The 15,779-nt window shown below is 39.2% G+C and overlaps 1 protein-coding gene across 5 annotated transcripts in view; it reads right to left on the reverse strand.

The window, feature by feature from the left end:
* cbfb (core-binding factor subunit beta) overlaps nt 1-15,566 on the reverse strand; it is a 32,758-nt gene extending 17,192 nt beyond the window's left edge. For 3 of the 5 annotated variants that reach the window (XM_067501376.1, XM_067501375.1, XM_067501378.1), the window contains exons 1-3: nt 15,108-15,566; nt 14,437-14,523; nt 8,737-8,853 (exon numbers count right to left, since the gene is read on the reverse strand). In XM_067501376.1, coding sequence (XP_067357477.1) covers nt 8,737-8,853; nt 14,437-14,523; nt 15,108-15,185 — 282 coding nt within the window. In that variant the 5' untranslated portion in view covers nt 15,186-15,566. The other 2 variants (XM_067501377.1, XM_067501379.1) reach the window with 2 other exon arrangements.
* Nucleotides 15,567-15,779: the final 213 nt, after the last annotated feature.

Here is a 15,779-nt window from a genome sequence, read left to right on the forward strand (position 1 = left end):
TTAAATGTGTCTGAGCTGAGTCAGTAGAAAACACATTTTCCCTTTTTCTTTCTTTCTTTCTTTCTTTCTTTCTTTCTTTCTTTTTTTCTTTCTTTCTTTCGATTAAATCTAATCTGATCAAATACCACAAACCCTTCTCAAAAAGGAAAATGGAGCACTTTGGAAAAAAGGATAATTGCCAGGACAATATGGCATTCGAGTGCAAATCATATTAATCATTCCTGATTCATGCCCTCCTCCACAGTGACACACACACAAACACACACACACACACTGATACACACAGTGGTCCTTTTACAGCCAACAAAAAATAAATAATAAGTCTACTGAATACAACTCCAGCACAGACGTCATGTTGTCATCTCGGGCAGGTGGAATGAAAGAGAAGGTATGACAGAGGATCATAAAGGCTGGGGAAGAGAAACAGAGAGACCTGTATTTTTTGAATGTTTTCACTATGAAGCAGCAAAAGCAGCATACAAATAATACAATAAAATATTTTTCTGCTTGAATATAGATCTATTTAATATAGATATAGATCCCTGTAATAAATTGTTGAATAATGAAGAACAGAACAAAATTGACAAAGTGTGTTTATATTTTCTAATCTATTTACAAACATGAAGTAATTCTACTCATTGATTTTCATTGATGCCCACAATGACTTAATAGACCCAAAGATGCTCATGGGATAGAGACAAAGCTATAAATGGCTTCTAATCATGTAAATCATCAGATTTAGATGATCATAGAATGATATACACCATAGTTTATATTTAGAGAGAGAAAGTAGTATGAATTCGTATTTAGGTGTGTGTGTGCGTGTGTGTGTGTTTCAGGTGTGTGTGTGTGCAGGTGGAGATAAAGCACGTTACTGACCTTCTGTTCCTAATCTGGGACTGAAAGCTCCACTGGCCTATTGTCTGACAGTTTCACACACACACACACACACACACACACACGCAGACAAACACGACACCTGCCAAAGCAACTGAAGTATAATAGTACGGTACTCTCCACAGCATGATCACTCTCTCTTCTTCAGCCTTCCCACCCTGTAATTATAAAGGCTGCAAAACAACATGAGGCACACACACCCACATCCACACACACCCACACGAACACATGCCATGAAACACAATGACAGCCGAAGTCATCAAGGGTCAGGTCAAATATATCATTGTGTGCAGGGTTTTTATCCTGGGAGTAGAAGACAGATGTGAGTGGATCCAAATGACCTGCGTGCATCACGACTTTACACTGTGTTTCAAGCAATCTTTTTTTCATGCAGTTCTTTCCAGGATTAACTGAGTTGACGAGCAGCAACAGAGCATCATGACTCACGTGTCTCATTTTTCAGTTCCAACAATTGTTTCATATTCAGACTGAAAGTACTGATAACGTTTGTCGGGTCATATGTTTACTATTGCATGAATTGTTCACTGGCAGTTTTATTTCCATTGTGAGTTGAGTGAATTGGTCCTGGCCCCGTCTGAGTCTTTAACTGCCTGTAGACACATAATGTGCATCACTGCTATGCAAAGTCACTCTCTGCACACCGGAGGGCCAGGAACCACTGTTTGTTCCTATGGCTTTCATAGGCATGGAAATATCATGCAAATTCACACACCGGCTGCAGATAGAGTTACAAAACAAGAGAGAAAGAAAAAGAAAGAGACAGAGGGAAAGGTGCTTTCTGATTTAAGCTCTCTTCCAAAGTTGATTCCCAATTAATTAAAAGGGAACTGATCTTCATTGTCTTGTTTGGTTGCTGCAACATCAGTCTTTTTTCCCCCTCCCCATTCTCTATGTTTTTCTATTTTCAATGTGGAATGCTCCATGAATTATTATGAAACACGAAGTTGACTTAGTAACCAGTTGTCGATAGAGCACACTCCCAGGTAGCAAAGCTAAGAAGAATCAACTATATGTCATCTGAAAGTTTTTCACTAATCACACATTTTAGACAGGGATTTAACTGATGAATGAGCACATTTGTTGTAGTGATTTTGTCAAAGTTGTAAGTACTGTATAAAGTAGTGGTATGACTTAAGAAAAGGGGGGGATTGTTTTTAGAATCAGTTGTTTTTCTGGTTTCTGTCCTGTTTAGTGTAAGGTTGTGGTTTTGCTGAAATACTCAGCATGACTCTTTAAATATTAAACCAAAGAATATTTTATGAACATATTCATAAAAACATTTATCAAGACTGTCTTGTAAAAAGCAATCATTGGTTGTCTATGCAAGCAGCGTGTTATGACCCAGTTACATTTTATTTTCGTTTTTCAGTGGTTGGGGTAGGTGGCTGGTTCGGCAAAACATAAGACTTTCACACAGGAGACCACGGTTTTGTTGACAGTCCTTTAGTATAATACTATAACAATGCTGACAAAGGTCCTCAAAAGTCATTTTTTTACCCCAAACACATTAAGACTTTCCAGTAAACTGGCATTGCCTTATTTGTGTTATGAGTATGGAATATTGGCTTTTCTATGTGGATGCTGGTATGATATGTTACAAATGGTGGGAAATAGTGTTTTTGATCTAGAGTTTAACAACCTTTACCATAGGCCTAATCACATGTTTATGAAGGCAGAGAAATACTTCCTGTGGATGAACGTGAGCAAGCTCCTCTGTGGGTGACAACAATATGTCTGCAGCGATCAATAAAGTCATACATGTATAGGCCCTGCTCTCATTGGTGTTGCTATTCGCCAACACTGTTGTGGGCGCCGTTAGTCCAATTAGCCGATCAACAGAGCTGTGCCTGCCATCTTCCACAGGAATCAGGATGCACTGTTACAACAGTACACTGCTAGTGATGCATCATTGTTACCAAGATAAGAAAGGTCTTGTACACCTGCTGATGTAGGCTCATGTGTGCTGAGAGCCTTGTATGCTTGTTTAAGTTTAATGTAGAAAAAAAAGCCTGTGAATGTGTACTGTTCTAACATACATTCAATAGTATGTCCTTATTACACTCATTTAAATGATGTTATTTCAGTGGCATTATGTCCTCTACTAAACATTGTGTAATCTATCACATATCATTCTCCAGGTGAGCAGTGTTACATTCTTGAATTCAGTGCAGCAGACAGTTCCTGAGCCTAAGAATAGAGGAATGGAGCTGACACACACATGCTGGATTTCTCACCATACTGATGTCTCTCTGCAGTTTTCTAAACAAACTTTGTGCCACCGCACTTACACATCAACACACCAGCATCTACGTTGTATGCAAAAAATACACTTTGACAGACATTCACTCAAACACAAAGGCCAACATAAAACCACTGGGACACACACAAAGAGCATATAAACAGATGACCCCATCTGTATATGTGCTGCATTATGGGAGTGGGTGTGGCCATTGATCTGAGGCCTGAAGCAGGAAATATGAAACCCTGTGGGAGGAGGACAAGGAAGACTTCTTCTGGTGCATTAACGTCCCCTAACAGAGACAAAGTTAGGTCACCTACACCAATTCAAATTAAAGAAAATGTATTAAAATGCACCACTCTGCATCAGGCACTCTGGATGTACAAAAACCCCGCAAACTAAACACAACTGTGTATGGGGAACATGCAGCAAATCTGCTGCAAGTTCATCACCTCATCACCATACACACACACACATACACATACATACACACACAGTGAGATGGAGAGCAGCAGTAGCAGAGGGAACCAATTAGTGGCCTAGCTTTGATGATGTCACTGACAAGTAACGCACCAATGGCACAGCTTCCGTTCAGAGGGAAACTTAATACCCCCACACATACACACATGATGTGGCTTTGACAGGAGAGAATCCTGGAGGCTTGATGACTAAATTAGAGAAAAACGGAGGCGGCAGATAAACTATTTTACTGGATTTGTGAGATTTGTGAGAGTGAGAAAGTCAGAGGCAGAGTTTTACTCGCAAAAAGTTTACTTGATGAAGTAAGTAATGATGTGATGAAGGCTTTGGCTAGATGGGACAAAGATTGCAGGAGTTTTGACATCCAGTTCCAGTTTGGTTCCAAATTGGAAAAATATGCGTATGTGTAAATGTAACTTTTTTTACCACTTGGCTTAAAAATTTGTTTTAGCATAAATTTTACTCTTTGCATTAGATATTGCTATTCTAGAGGATAAAACAAATGTGCAGTTATTACAACTATTGATGTTGTTCTGTTTACATCAATCCTGCTCAAGTTACCAGTGGGTTTGTTCTAGGTGTGGAGGTGGAGAGCTGCTGAGGAAACTGTGAAATATTTACACACTTCACCAACAGCTTTGTCCATATTTGCCATATTTCCAAATGAGTCCAATGTAATCTGGAACAATTTTTATCCACTAGGACAACAATGGTATCTAATCATGTGGGATTGATGCCCAAGAACACAGATGAAAAGTTAGGGAGGGCCAATCCAAGCACAACCAAATTAAATACACTTTATTTAAATAAAATACTGGAAATATTGGTTAAAAGAGCTAAGACCCAAATTGGCACATGTTGATGCTTAATAACACTCAATAACACTCATGAACTAACCCACAGAAAAATATCCGACTGACCCTACTGGTTCAAACAATATTCCCATTGCAATGTAGACCAGTGCAGTATAAAGATATGAGCAAACTGTCCAGTTAGAGTAAATAAATACATATAGAGGAATGCAAATATCAAAGATTAAGAATGAATAAAACCTGGGTTTTATGGTTGCACTCCTCCCTGACAGCCCCACCCCCTCCATCACACACCCGTCTGCTTCTCATATCTCTGCTTGGTTTCCCCCCCAACAACCACTAATCCCCCTCAGTCTCTTTCGGCTTCTTTTCACTCTTCCCTCTGCTTTAGTTGTTGTTAACTTATATGTTTGTGTATTTTTTGGGGGGGGGGGTGGGGGGGGGGGGTTGTAGTAGACATGCTTATATCTGTGTGTAAAGCGTAGCAATCAGTCCGGCGCCACAGCTCATCGGCATCCAGGGGTTGTGCACCAACACACATACATAAGAGAAACAACCTTCAACACTGAAGCTTAGCAGGGTAGTTTCTGTGGTTTGAACCTCATCTAAAGTCACATCTTTAGAGCTGACTTTTCCACCAACAAACCGTCAGTACCGGAGCCAGTTTCCAGTTTCTGAACAAAATCCCAACCTGCTGGGAGTGCTTTCATGCCGTTTGTGGCCAGCTCTGATGAGACCTCTTCACCCTCACACTTTAAAGAGAATTTAAAGGGAGCACAATGAAAATGAGCAGTAACTGCTGTCATAGTAATTAACTTAACATTTACCAGCAGTGCTACAGTCACTTCAAGTGCACTTTAAACTTACAAAACTGGCCTTTAAGTGTCAATTCTACGCTCCCTAAAACACACATACACACACACACACAAACACGCACACACACACTTTAGGTGGTTAGGCAAGCTGAAGGGGTGGACTACAGGACAGGAAGGAAGGAACATCTGTTATCTAAAGGACGCAAGAGGTTTCATCACAAAAAAAAAAAACTCTTAGGTGACAAAAGAACTGAGGAAGGAATCCTGTGAAAAACTGTCTCTTTATCTTGAAGAAGATTGTCATCCTTTTCTCAGTACAACAACACCCTAAATTCTGCTCACGTGAACAGAACAGACGCATGCCTAATTTTTAATTCATAACACGTTATAGCAAGCACATTTACTCCAGGTCACTTCTAAGTGTCACACACATGCAAAGCCTGAGTTTGGACACTTGGAACTTTGGAAACTAATACAGAGCATCCCATCACTGTGAGACACTTCATAACAGAACTAATAAAAAAAACAGAATAAACTAGTTCAGTCCACATGGGTAGGACAGCATTAACGATGGTTAGCAAGTTAGCTGCTAATGCTAAAATTAACCTCAACCACAGCTGGCTCCCATTAACCTCCAGAAACTTGAAGAGCCCTCTACTCACTCCTTCTACTCTCTTTCTCTCTCAGATATAATTTTGTAGAGCTGTCTTTACAAGGACATTCATTGACATGATACATTTTCTACTCCCCTACCAACCTAAACCTTATCTAGAACCTTAACGTTAAAACCAAGATTTAATTCAGCCCCTTAAAGGTGTGTGAGAAAGAGAAAATGTCCCCACTTTCCCCAAAATGTCCTCACTCACATGGTCTATAACTGACACACACACACACACACACACACTCACACACACACACAAATATATATTATTCATCCACAAAGTTTAACCTGGCTGTGTTACCCTTTTGGTTTGGCACTATCTGTGTTTGGAAATAAAGACAGGAGAGAGAGACGGAGGAATGGTGGTGGTGGGGGAGATCAGGATGGAGGGAATCTGGGAGGGGAAGATAAAAAAGGAAGGAGTGGGGGATGTATGTTGGGAATGAGGATGCATGCAAAAAGAAGGAACAGACAGAAAGAAGATGGAGGAAAGGGAGACGTAGCATGGATGTTCGTATAAAATACCACAAAAATAACAAGCAGAGGAAAAAGAGGGGAAGCTGGAGCTGAAACTGTGTAGACAAAGTGATGAAAACAAAGAAAATGGACGGAAAACTTGTACCTCAGCCTGAACCACAGTATCATCCTTCTTGTCTTCACTTTTAATTTCTGTCCCTGAATAAAGACATAAATGTATCATTTTTGGAATCTTCCTTTGAATGGGACCACAATTGGTCATTAGTGTTTTTCTGTTTGTGTTGTTTAAAAAAGGAAAAAGAAAACACATTCCAAAAGCCAAAAAGTATTTTGCTTTTGTTTAAGAATCTAGAGAATATTTGGTTAGCAATAAGAAACGGTATTGTTTTTGAAAAGCTATAACTATCCACATGCATCAGTGATCTGTGTGCGTGTGTGTATGTGTGTGTATGTGTGTAGTTTAGCTGTGACAGTAATTAAGAGAAGAAGTTGCAGCGTACACAAGATCTCTGCATTGGCCTGACTCTTGTATTGTACAGGGAGGCCCAGGGGATTGGGAGATGTTGTGTGTGTGTGTGTGTGTGTGTGTGTGTGTGTGTGTGTGTGTGTGTGTGTGTGTGTGTGTGTGTGTGTGTGTGTGTGTCTGTGTCAGTGTGTGCCCGCATTACTTTGTGTGTATGAAATGAATGCTAAAGCAATACTTCTATAGTACTTACAATCTGCACTGGAACAGCTTAGTGAAGTTGTCCATTTTCCTCTCAACATTATTTCTTTTTACAGTACACTGCACTTAGGGAACCACATTTTGTACTTGTCTGTCTTTTTTGTGAAAGAGGAATATGAATGAATATTACATAAACCAAATACTTGTGTTTTTAGTTAAGGCTACATGAAAAGAGCATTTGAGTGATCCAGACTATTTTACTCTGAGCTGCTAAGCTAGTACAGAATTTAATTTACTAGATAAATAGCAAACACATTTATGTCAGCATGTTTATGTGGATCTGTAGAAGTGTGTGTGTGTGTGGTTGGGTTCAGTTCTTCAGAAAAACTGTGAAACTGCTTTACATTGATGGCTCCTGGCCTCATTAAAACTTCATAGATCTGTGAGCACCACTGAGGTGACAAAGAAGAAGATATCGTCTTACACATCCATCAACACACACACACACACACACACACATTCAGTGTCTCTGTCATACACATGCACTGGATCCCATTCCCTCTCTACAAATACCACATCAGAATTTTCTGCTGGGCAGAAACGCCCAAAACCCATCAACACAAGCACACACACACGCACGCATTCATACACTCTTCTCAAACATCAGGGCACTTGTGTTAAATAATTAACAGTGTGAAATTAGTCTGTCAGCCTTAGGGCATGGAGGTCCATCGATTCCCCAGAATGCATTTTTAATGAGCCGCCAGTCGGCATTCATTTCAGCTGGCCAGTGTCCGTGGAGGGCCTTCTGACACACACACTTACACACGAGTCCAGGCTAAGCGCCAGGGGAGGCAATTACCATACAAATAAATGCAGCAGCAGTACCACTGTACTGTACAATGGGTATCACCTTGACAACAGCAGCAAACTATAATGTTTGAAGCCCTTAAGTTCTTTAACTTTGATCTGAAATGAACAAAAGCCCCACCGAGCAGCTTCAAGCTATTATTCACAAGAAGCTCGGCAGTGATCTCACCTTTGTGACCAAGACCACCACATTGTGCTGTGTTAGGTGGATGATTTGAGACACCGGTGGTAAAAGTGCCACAGAGTGGCACTATAATATCCTATAATATCCTGCACACACTCAAATCACAAACTGATTCCTTTCATATTTCTTTAAATATGTATTCAACCCTTCACCACATTTTTTTCAGGGTCTTCAACTTGAACACATATTACACATTGGATATCTACACACAGCCTGTAAACCCTGGCACACAGTCAACAGAATGAAATGCAACATTTGTGTTATACATTTTACATTTTACATTTGTTATACATACAGTTATACATTTTGTGTTGAAACTGGACAGTAATTTTCATTTCTTGAAATAAAAGAGGAACAACAAGAGAAAAAGCAGACAGACGTATGTGTTTCTGCAAAGTTTTTTTTTCTCTAAACGCTTCGCATGGTACTGTGGGATGACAACAACCCCGGCTGAATCAAAAGCGCATGACTAAAGCATGGGATTAATGGCAAGGATGTTTCTGAATCCAACTCATGTTGAAATAACAGATTTTGTCATCAGCGTCTGTCTGCTTTTCAACTCAGAGCAGTGTGTGTCTATTTGAAAAGGTGGAGGGATATCTTTATCTTGTCCTACCTTTCCTGACTCTCTCTCAAAGTCCACATATTCCCTTGTAGGAATCTGCCTCTGATCTCCATGCAGGTTGGCTGGAAAGAACTGGAGAGAGAGGTTGGTACCTGTAGCTACAAAGGCCTGCAGAGAAAAGAAAGAGAAAAACACAGCTTAAAAAAGTAAGCAGCCTTAAGTGATTTTTAGCCAACAAGGGGCATATAATACCTTAAAACAAAAGAAAAAGCATTTCAATGGTGAACAGAATTTGACACAAGATCAAATACTACATTGTTACATTGTTACATTGTACTATAATTGTTACATTTTTTATATCGAGCAGACAAAAACAGTTTTGGAGTTATGACTTTGTCACAGAACATTATCAGAAAACAAGCAAACCGAACTTCTTTGTCCATCTAGACAAAGTCATTTGACTGCTTTGAAGAGTAAAATGCTGAGCTACTGCTACCAGGGCTCAGGTTTCCTTGTACACACTACAGTTGAAATTTACACACTGCAGAGGCCGGTTTGCAAAAGCTCTGGTTTTAAGGGAAGAAACTCATTTCAATCAGAACAGAGGGTGGAAAAGAGAGAGAAAGGTGTGGTTACAATTCTACCAGGATTATTGTAGACATGGTCTAAATTGCCTGTAAACTGCCAACCTGTCCAGAGTGTACCCCAGCCCCAGCCTAGTTAGAGGCCCCAGCCCCCATGACCCTTAACAGGATGAGCAGTTAGGATAATGGATAAATGGATAAATGACAATCAAATAGAAGAGGCTAATAGCACTGTATAAAACTGCATGAAATAAAAACCACACTACACACAAAATGTTACCGTTATGAGAAATATAAAAGGCCTGGACAAACAGTTGTGTATATATATATATATATATGTGTTGTTGTTGTTTGTTAAAGAACTTTAACAAGCCTGAGAGAAGTGAGGAAGAAAGGGTCCAAAGCATAATAAATACTTTAATTATTATTACTGATTAATCAGGAAATTATTTTCTCAATTATTTCTTTAGACTCTGAAACAAAATAAGTTAGAAAATAGTGAAAAATGTCTACTGATCCTCACCATGGGGAAAATGATATAGCAAAATAGTGGTAGATAAAATGTTCTGCTTGTTTTTGCCCAGATTTATGAAAGTGGATTTCCCCAAACTTACTGTAACACAGATCAGAACACATTTCTGTACAAGAATCACATTTTAAAAAGCTGATTAGTGAATGCAGTTCAGTTTAAAGAGTTGTTGCATACATAACTTAAAACAGCAGAGTGTTTGAAAAAGTTTAAATTTCTTTTTTTGGATCTAACCCTGGAACAGTCTGGGTATGATAGACTAGATCACTGTTGTGCTTTTTCTCATTTCCTCAACCCACCCGCCCACCATCTCTCTCTGTTTCTTCTTGGTGTAACTACGCTCCTCTCAGAACAAAAGCAAAGAGTGAACCCCTGGCCTGCTCTCCCAGCTCACATATAATCACATCATGCTCTAGCTTTCCTCATTTTGTGAATACTGTAAAGCACCTTCTTCCTCTAATAGGACAAAGACCTCTTGAGAAAAACATAAATATGTATTCGTGCATAGAAATCAATAGAATGCATTTCTCTGTTGCAGTCAGAAAGCAATGAATTAAAGAGAGGCAGAAAATTAAGTTAGAAAATGTTTTTTATGCGTATCGCTCTCTGTGTGTTGCAGAGACAGATCAATACTAAGGGCATTGGGGCTGCGACTGGGCTGGAAGCATATGAATTATGCACCCTGTCAAATTTGTCCCTCATCAGAGCATGAGAGAAAAAACTGAATGAAAGAGTAGGAGGACAGACCAACAGTGAGCCAAAGAGAAACAAATGGTGGGAAGAGAAATATGAAAATGACTACACATGTACAGGGACACATACACATAGAGAAAAAATCTCTCTCTCGCTCTCTCTCTCTCACACTCACACACACACACACACATACACACACAGCTCAAAGAACACCCAAGTCATCATTTCTGCTGTATTTGAAGTATTGGATTACAACCATCTGATACTAATTTGCTGCCTACTACTGCTGGAGAAATAAAAAAGAGGGAAGGAAAGGCAGAAAGAGGCAAGAGATGAAGGAAAAAATGAGAGACAAAAAAGGAAAAAGAGAATAAGGGGAAGCAGAGAGAAGTGGAGGAAATGAAAAAGAGGAAGAGAAATTAAGTGAAAGAGGACATACTGTATAGACAAGAAACAGAACGGAGGAGAATAAAGACAAAGAGAAACAGAACAAAGGAAATAAAAATAATGAGTGAACAGACAGAAAAACTCAAGAGAGAGAGCATGGAGAGAAGCGGTAAGAGAGGAAGAGATCAGTGCAGCATGAAAATCAATAGTACTTTAGAAAGTGACTCATCTCTAATGAGCTGAGCTGAAGATAATTTGCTTTGAATTATTGTCCCATTTATCAGATGAATCCTGAACATTTTAGAGTCGCCCTGTGATCCGAGCCACATGCTCCCCTGTATGTGTGTGTGGGTGTGATGTTTTGGAATTCCTAGAAATGGCCAAATGCCTCATGTGCCCTTTTATATTATTATTAACAATAGGTAATGTCTTTTTTGACATATTTTAGAATGTGTGCTTTTTCTAATTATTTAAACTCTGGACACAACTTTATTATTTTTTTTCTATGACATGCAGAATTATATAAATACATTTTATTCTTGCAAATAAACCTATGGCTATTAAAACAAAACAAAGCTGTAAAGACATAATGACAAATAAACTATTAGACAACTCAACAATATTAGCCAACTTAATATTGTATGTTTTATGAGTATTTTCCCACTCTAATGTCCATAATTTTTTTTTATTTAATCTGTTATTCTATGAGTAACAATTTACTATAAAATGACATCGTAATTCTATGTATTAAAAATTACCAGTAAATAATAAGTAAAAGTTATATTCTGACAGCAAAAACTATGTAAGAGGATAAAAAATCTAAATGGATGTTCTAAATGTTTTCTAACAAAAAAGGTCCAATCGTCTTGCAAAACAAGTCTTGAAAAATGAAACCTACTCGCTCATTAAGTTCCAAAATCATAAATGTTTATTCTCAAAAATTTCCCTGCTGGGCACATGATGTCTCCTGGATCACTGAAGTCCAGATTCTGTTTAGGTGACCTGGACAATTTTTCACATCCCACATGTGTTTGAGTTGTATATAAAACTGTGACTGGCTCCAAACTTCTAGTGATCAAGTGTTACACTCAGTTTTAAGGTGAGCACATAGAACCTGTCCTGCTTCAGCAGGTACATGTTGCAAACAGTCTTCTAGTGCACAAACTGAACAATGAGGCTCAGCCATACACACAAAGTTAAAAGCTTTTTAAAGTTATTAATCTAATAATCCACTTGCAGGATACTGTTTAGCTGCCTCAGATATAACAAGTGATCCTTGACAGCACGTTCCAGCCTCATTGTGTCTGATAGCTGTTCACACTGACCATGAAAATAGCAGGAGGTCTTTAGCAGCGTCTGGCCAATAGATAAATCAGCGACATGATGTCACTGCTGCTGTCAAACCATTAAGACCGTGGCCATCAATTCTCACAGCGCAAGAAGCTTATAAATACAGTGAGGATAGACAGACAGACGGACAGACACATCATGTCCCACTAAAAGAAGGTAAAACTAGATGTGTCCTCCCGCATGATGATGACAGCATGTTTGTGAAAAATACCCGAAGGATGACTAAGACAGCAGAAGTTGCCCCGTGTTTATGTGTGTTTGTGCCAGGAGCCTGAGGGTTTTTAAGTCTGATTTCACCTTTTCTTGAGGACGTGAATCAGGAGCTTCTAAACAGACTTCACAATGTGAGCGTGTGGTAATTACATAATGAACACATGCATGTGCTCAGACTTGCTTTAAAGTTATCAACTGCTCATCACAAACACCACAGCCTATTTTATAAGAAAATAAGAAAATGAGATGAAGACTAAAAAACTTTTGAGAAAACTTTTATACATGTTGTGTTCACAAAAGAAACTACACTATTACTTTGCAGTTTACTTGGTTTAACTTCAGAACAGTTCTGACCTACTTCAGTTAAGTATCTATTCATTTTTTATTTTTACTCTTCTACATTTCATAAAGAAAATATTGTACTTTTTGTTAATGCATCTTGTAGCTGGATTTACTGGTTGCTATGGTGATTACAACTGTGAAAATTTACATGAGCATACACTAAATTAATCCAATCCACTTACATGTGCATAAGTATTTATAATCCACAATTACATTAATACAACTCTGACAGAAAACCTAACTCTGAACTTGTATGTCAATGTTACTAATAATACTTAAATACTTCAGCTACAAATATTAATACTTTTTGCTCATAGTTGACTGTATTTTTAAATCAGTGTGACACTGTTGTATTTACATGTATTCACAACCACAGGAGTTCAGAGTAAGTCCAGTCTCTGCATCAGCCCATCAGAGTGGCATCCATCTCAAAACTAGATATATAATCAGATGCATTTGAAGACGCTGCCTGAGAGGTTGTGGTTTGGAAATGGAGGGAGACACATTCAGCGCACTGAACAACACTCTCCGACTGCGACACTGTCACCACAAACTATGTCCAACTTCAACAACTACTCCCTGGCTGCTCCGTCAAAGGCAAAAAGGAAGAAAAACATCATTTAGTTTTATGCAGTCCAACAAAACAACACAGCTAACTACAGAATGTGCAACTAAGCCTAAAAATCTAATAAAGCTTCTAACAAAATGCTGTTGGTTCTGATTATTTTCAAATAGGAATTAATCTGGCAGTCATCTTCTCAATCTATAGCACAGTACAACCCCGACTGTTATAAAGCTGAAATTTAAATTTGCAATTTAAAAAGACAGTAACTAATAAATTATTACCAAAATATTTGTAAGTTCTTTAAATTGGTTAAACAATGATTATTTGAGTAAGGTAGATTTACACCACCACTGATGGGATTATGGGTCATCAGGTGTTTCTTTTTCACTCTTCGCTTAATGTTTATCCAGTGCATGTTTTCACTATATGCCAAAATTAGACACAACAGGTGATATTTACTTAAGATGACCAATTGTAGGCCCCAGATTACAGCTCTAACACTGTTTGCTGTAACCCCAAAGTGCCTGTGTGTGTAAACACGAGTGAGTTCATGCTTCTGCCACAAAAAGGGGAGACAACAATGACAGCAGCTGCACAATATAGAAGCAAGGAATTATAAGTCTGCATACGTGTGTGTGTGTGTGTGAAGTTCGGTCTGATGGGTCAGCATGTCTAGTCACATGTCTACTTCCTTTTGCAGGGACACATCAAAACATCAGCACATACACATACGATCCACGTGTGTTTATCGACAGTGTACTGATACACAAAGTGAGCTGAGGGCAGCGCTCTCATCAAAGAGGAGCATTTGTCTGTTCAAAAGGATACAGTCTTGAGCTTAATGTTTGCTGTATCAGAGGGTTTAGAAGTTTCTTTTTAAGTTGCTTTCAGTGTGTTAAATTCACCAAAACACACATCTGGCTTATTCATAAAAGAACAGACAAGACACATGATATCTGTGTATGTTTTATCCTCACAAAAAACTCACATAATTGTGCCTTTCTTTGTCTCTTTGTGTCAAATAATAACCAGCAATTAGTACCACATATCCAGGATTAAGGCAAACAATCTATTTAGTTTGTACTCACTACTTCTGACCGTCCATCCCTGCAGGCGTTCTGGAAGCGGGCTTGTCTCTCCTCATGGGGCCGGTCTCTGAATCCAGTATATTTAATCTACAGCAGAAAGAAAACGAAAGTTAAACAACACCTATCCACTCACGCATGTATAGTACTGCACTCTGATTATATTATGTGCAATTTGGGGTAAAGAATTCTTCAAATAGGTTTGACAGTGAATGGCAATGCTCATTGCCACCAGAAGGCTGCAATTTAAAGATAAGCCACAGGAATTTTGATTTAGTGCAGAAAGCATCAGTCTTTGTCTCTGCTCTTTAACTCAGAATCCTTAAATCAATCTATTAATAGTGAAAAAAGCGCATACATCCAAGTTGGCACTGATTAGGCTGAATTATAGGAAAAAGAAAAAGAAAAATGTTATTGCTATCAAAAATGGATTGTTCCTCAATTTCACAACAGCACAAACACAACAACTTATTGAATTGGGTCTTTGTAGCCTCCGGTCTTTTGGCCCTTTAAGGCTTTTTAAGGCTCATCTCTAGCCATTCTTCACCTGAAGTTGGAGAAATGAATGAAGCCTTGAGACCATTCGACCCACCAGCGTGCGTTTTCTCCCCTAACGAGCCTTCTTCTGTCTTTATTTCCGCCGTCTAACCCACTGTGCACGAACACAGACTCACCTCACACTCCCTGCTCAACTTGCGGAAAAACTCCTCATTCTCAAACTTGCTCCTCTGGTCCGGGACTACCCGCGGCATCTTCTCCGACACTTTACGGCCACTTGAAATTTACTTTTTTTATCCCACTTTTTCTCAAAGATCCCGCACAGTAGAAGTTCAGCTGTATGTCTTTACCGTCCGTCCCTCACTCAGCCTCTCTTACACTCACTTCTCTTCCGTGTCTTTCTCTTTCTCTCTCTGTGTGAGTGTGTTTTTTTCCTCTTCCCTGTGTGGAGCAATGTGCTCTCAGCTGCTGGCCTCTTGTGATTATGACTCCTGTACTTATTATGATGATCTGCCTCTGACTGCAGCTCCTGTGCGCGCTCTGAGTCGCTTCTGGCTCCAAATGGCTTTTATTAAATGACCCACCGCTACAGATAAAGCTCAAATTGACCGTGCGGTTCTCCCTCCCTCCCTCTTCCTTACAAACTCTCTCTCTCTCTCTCTGTCTCTCTCTCTCTCTCTCTCTCTCGATGAGCGTGTGATCTCAAGCAAGTGGCAACAAACGAGCGTCTCTGTCTCTGTCTCTCTTCTGTCTTATACCTGCAGCTTTACCGGCTCCTCTTCAATCAACACAACAAAAGCACAACTCTCAAGGTTTTTGGCCATTTATTAACTTCCTGTAACACATTG

This window comes from Channa argus, chromosome 4, assembly GCF_033026475.1.
Source record: "Channa argus isolate prfri chromosome 4, Channa argus male v1.0, whole genome shotgun sequence".
NCBI classification, from domain to species: domain Eukaryota; kingdom Metazoa; phylum Chordata; class Actinopteri; order Anabantiformes; family Channidae; genus Channa; species Channa argus.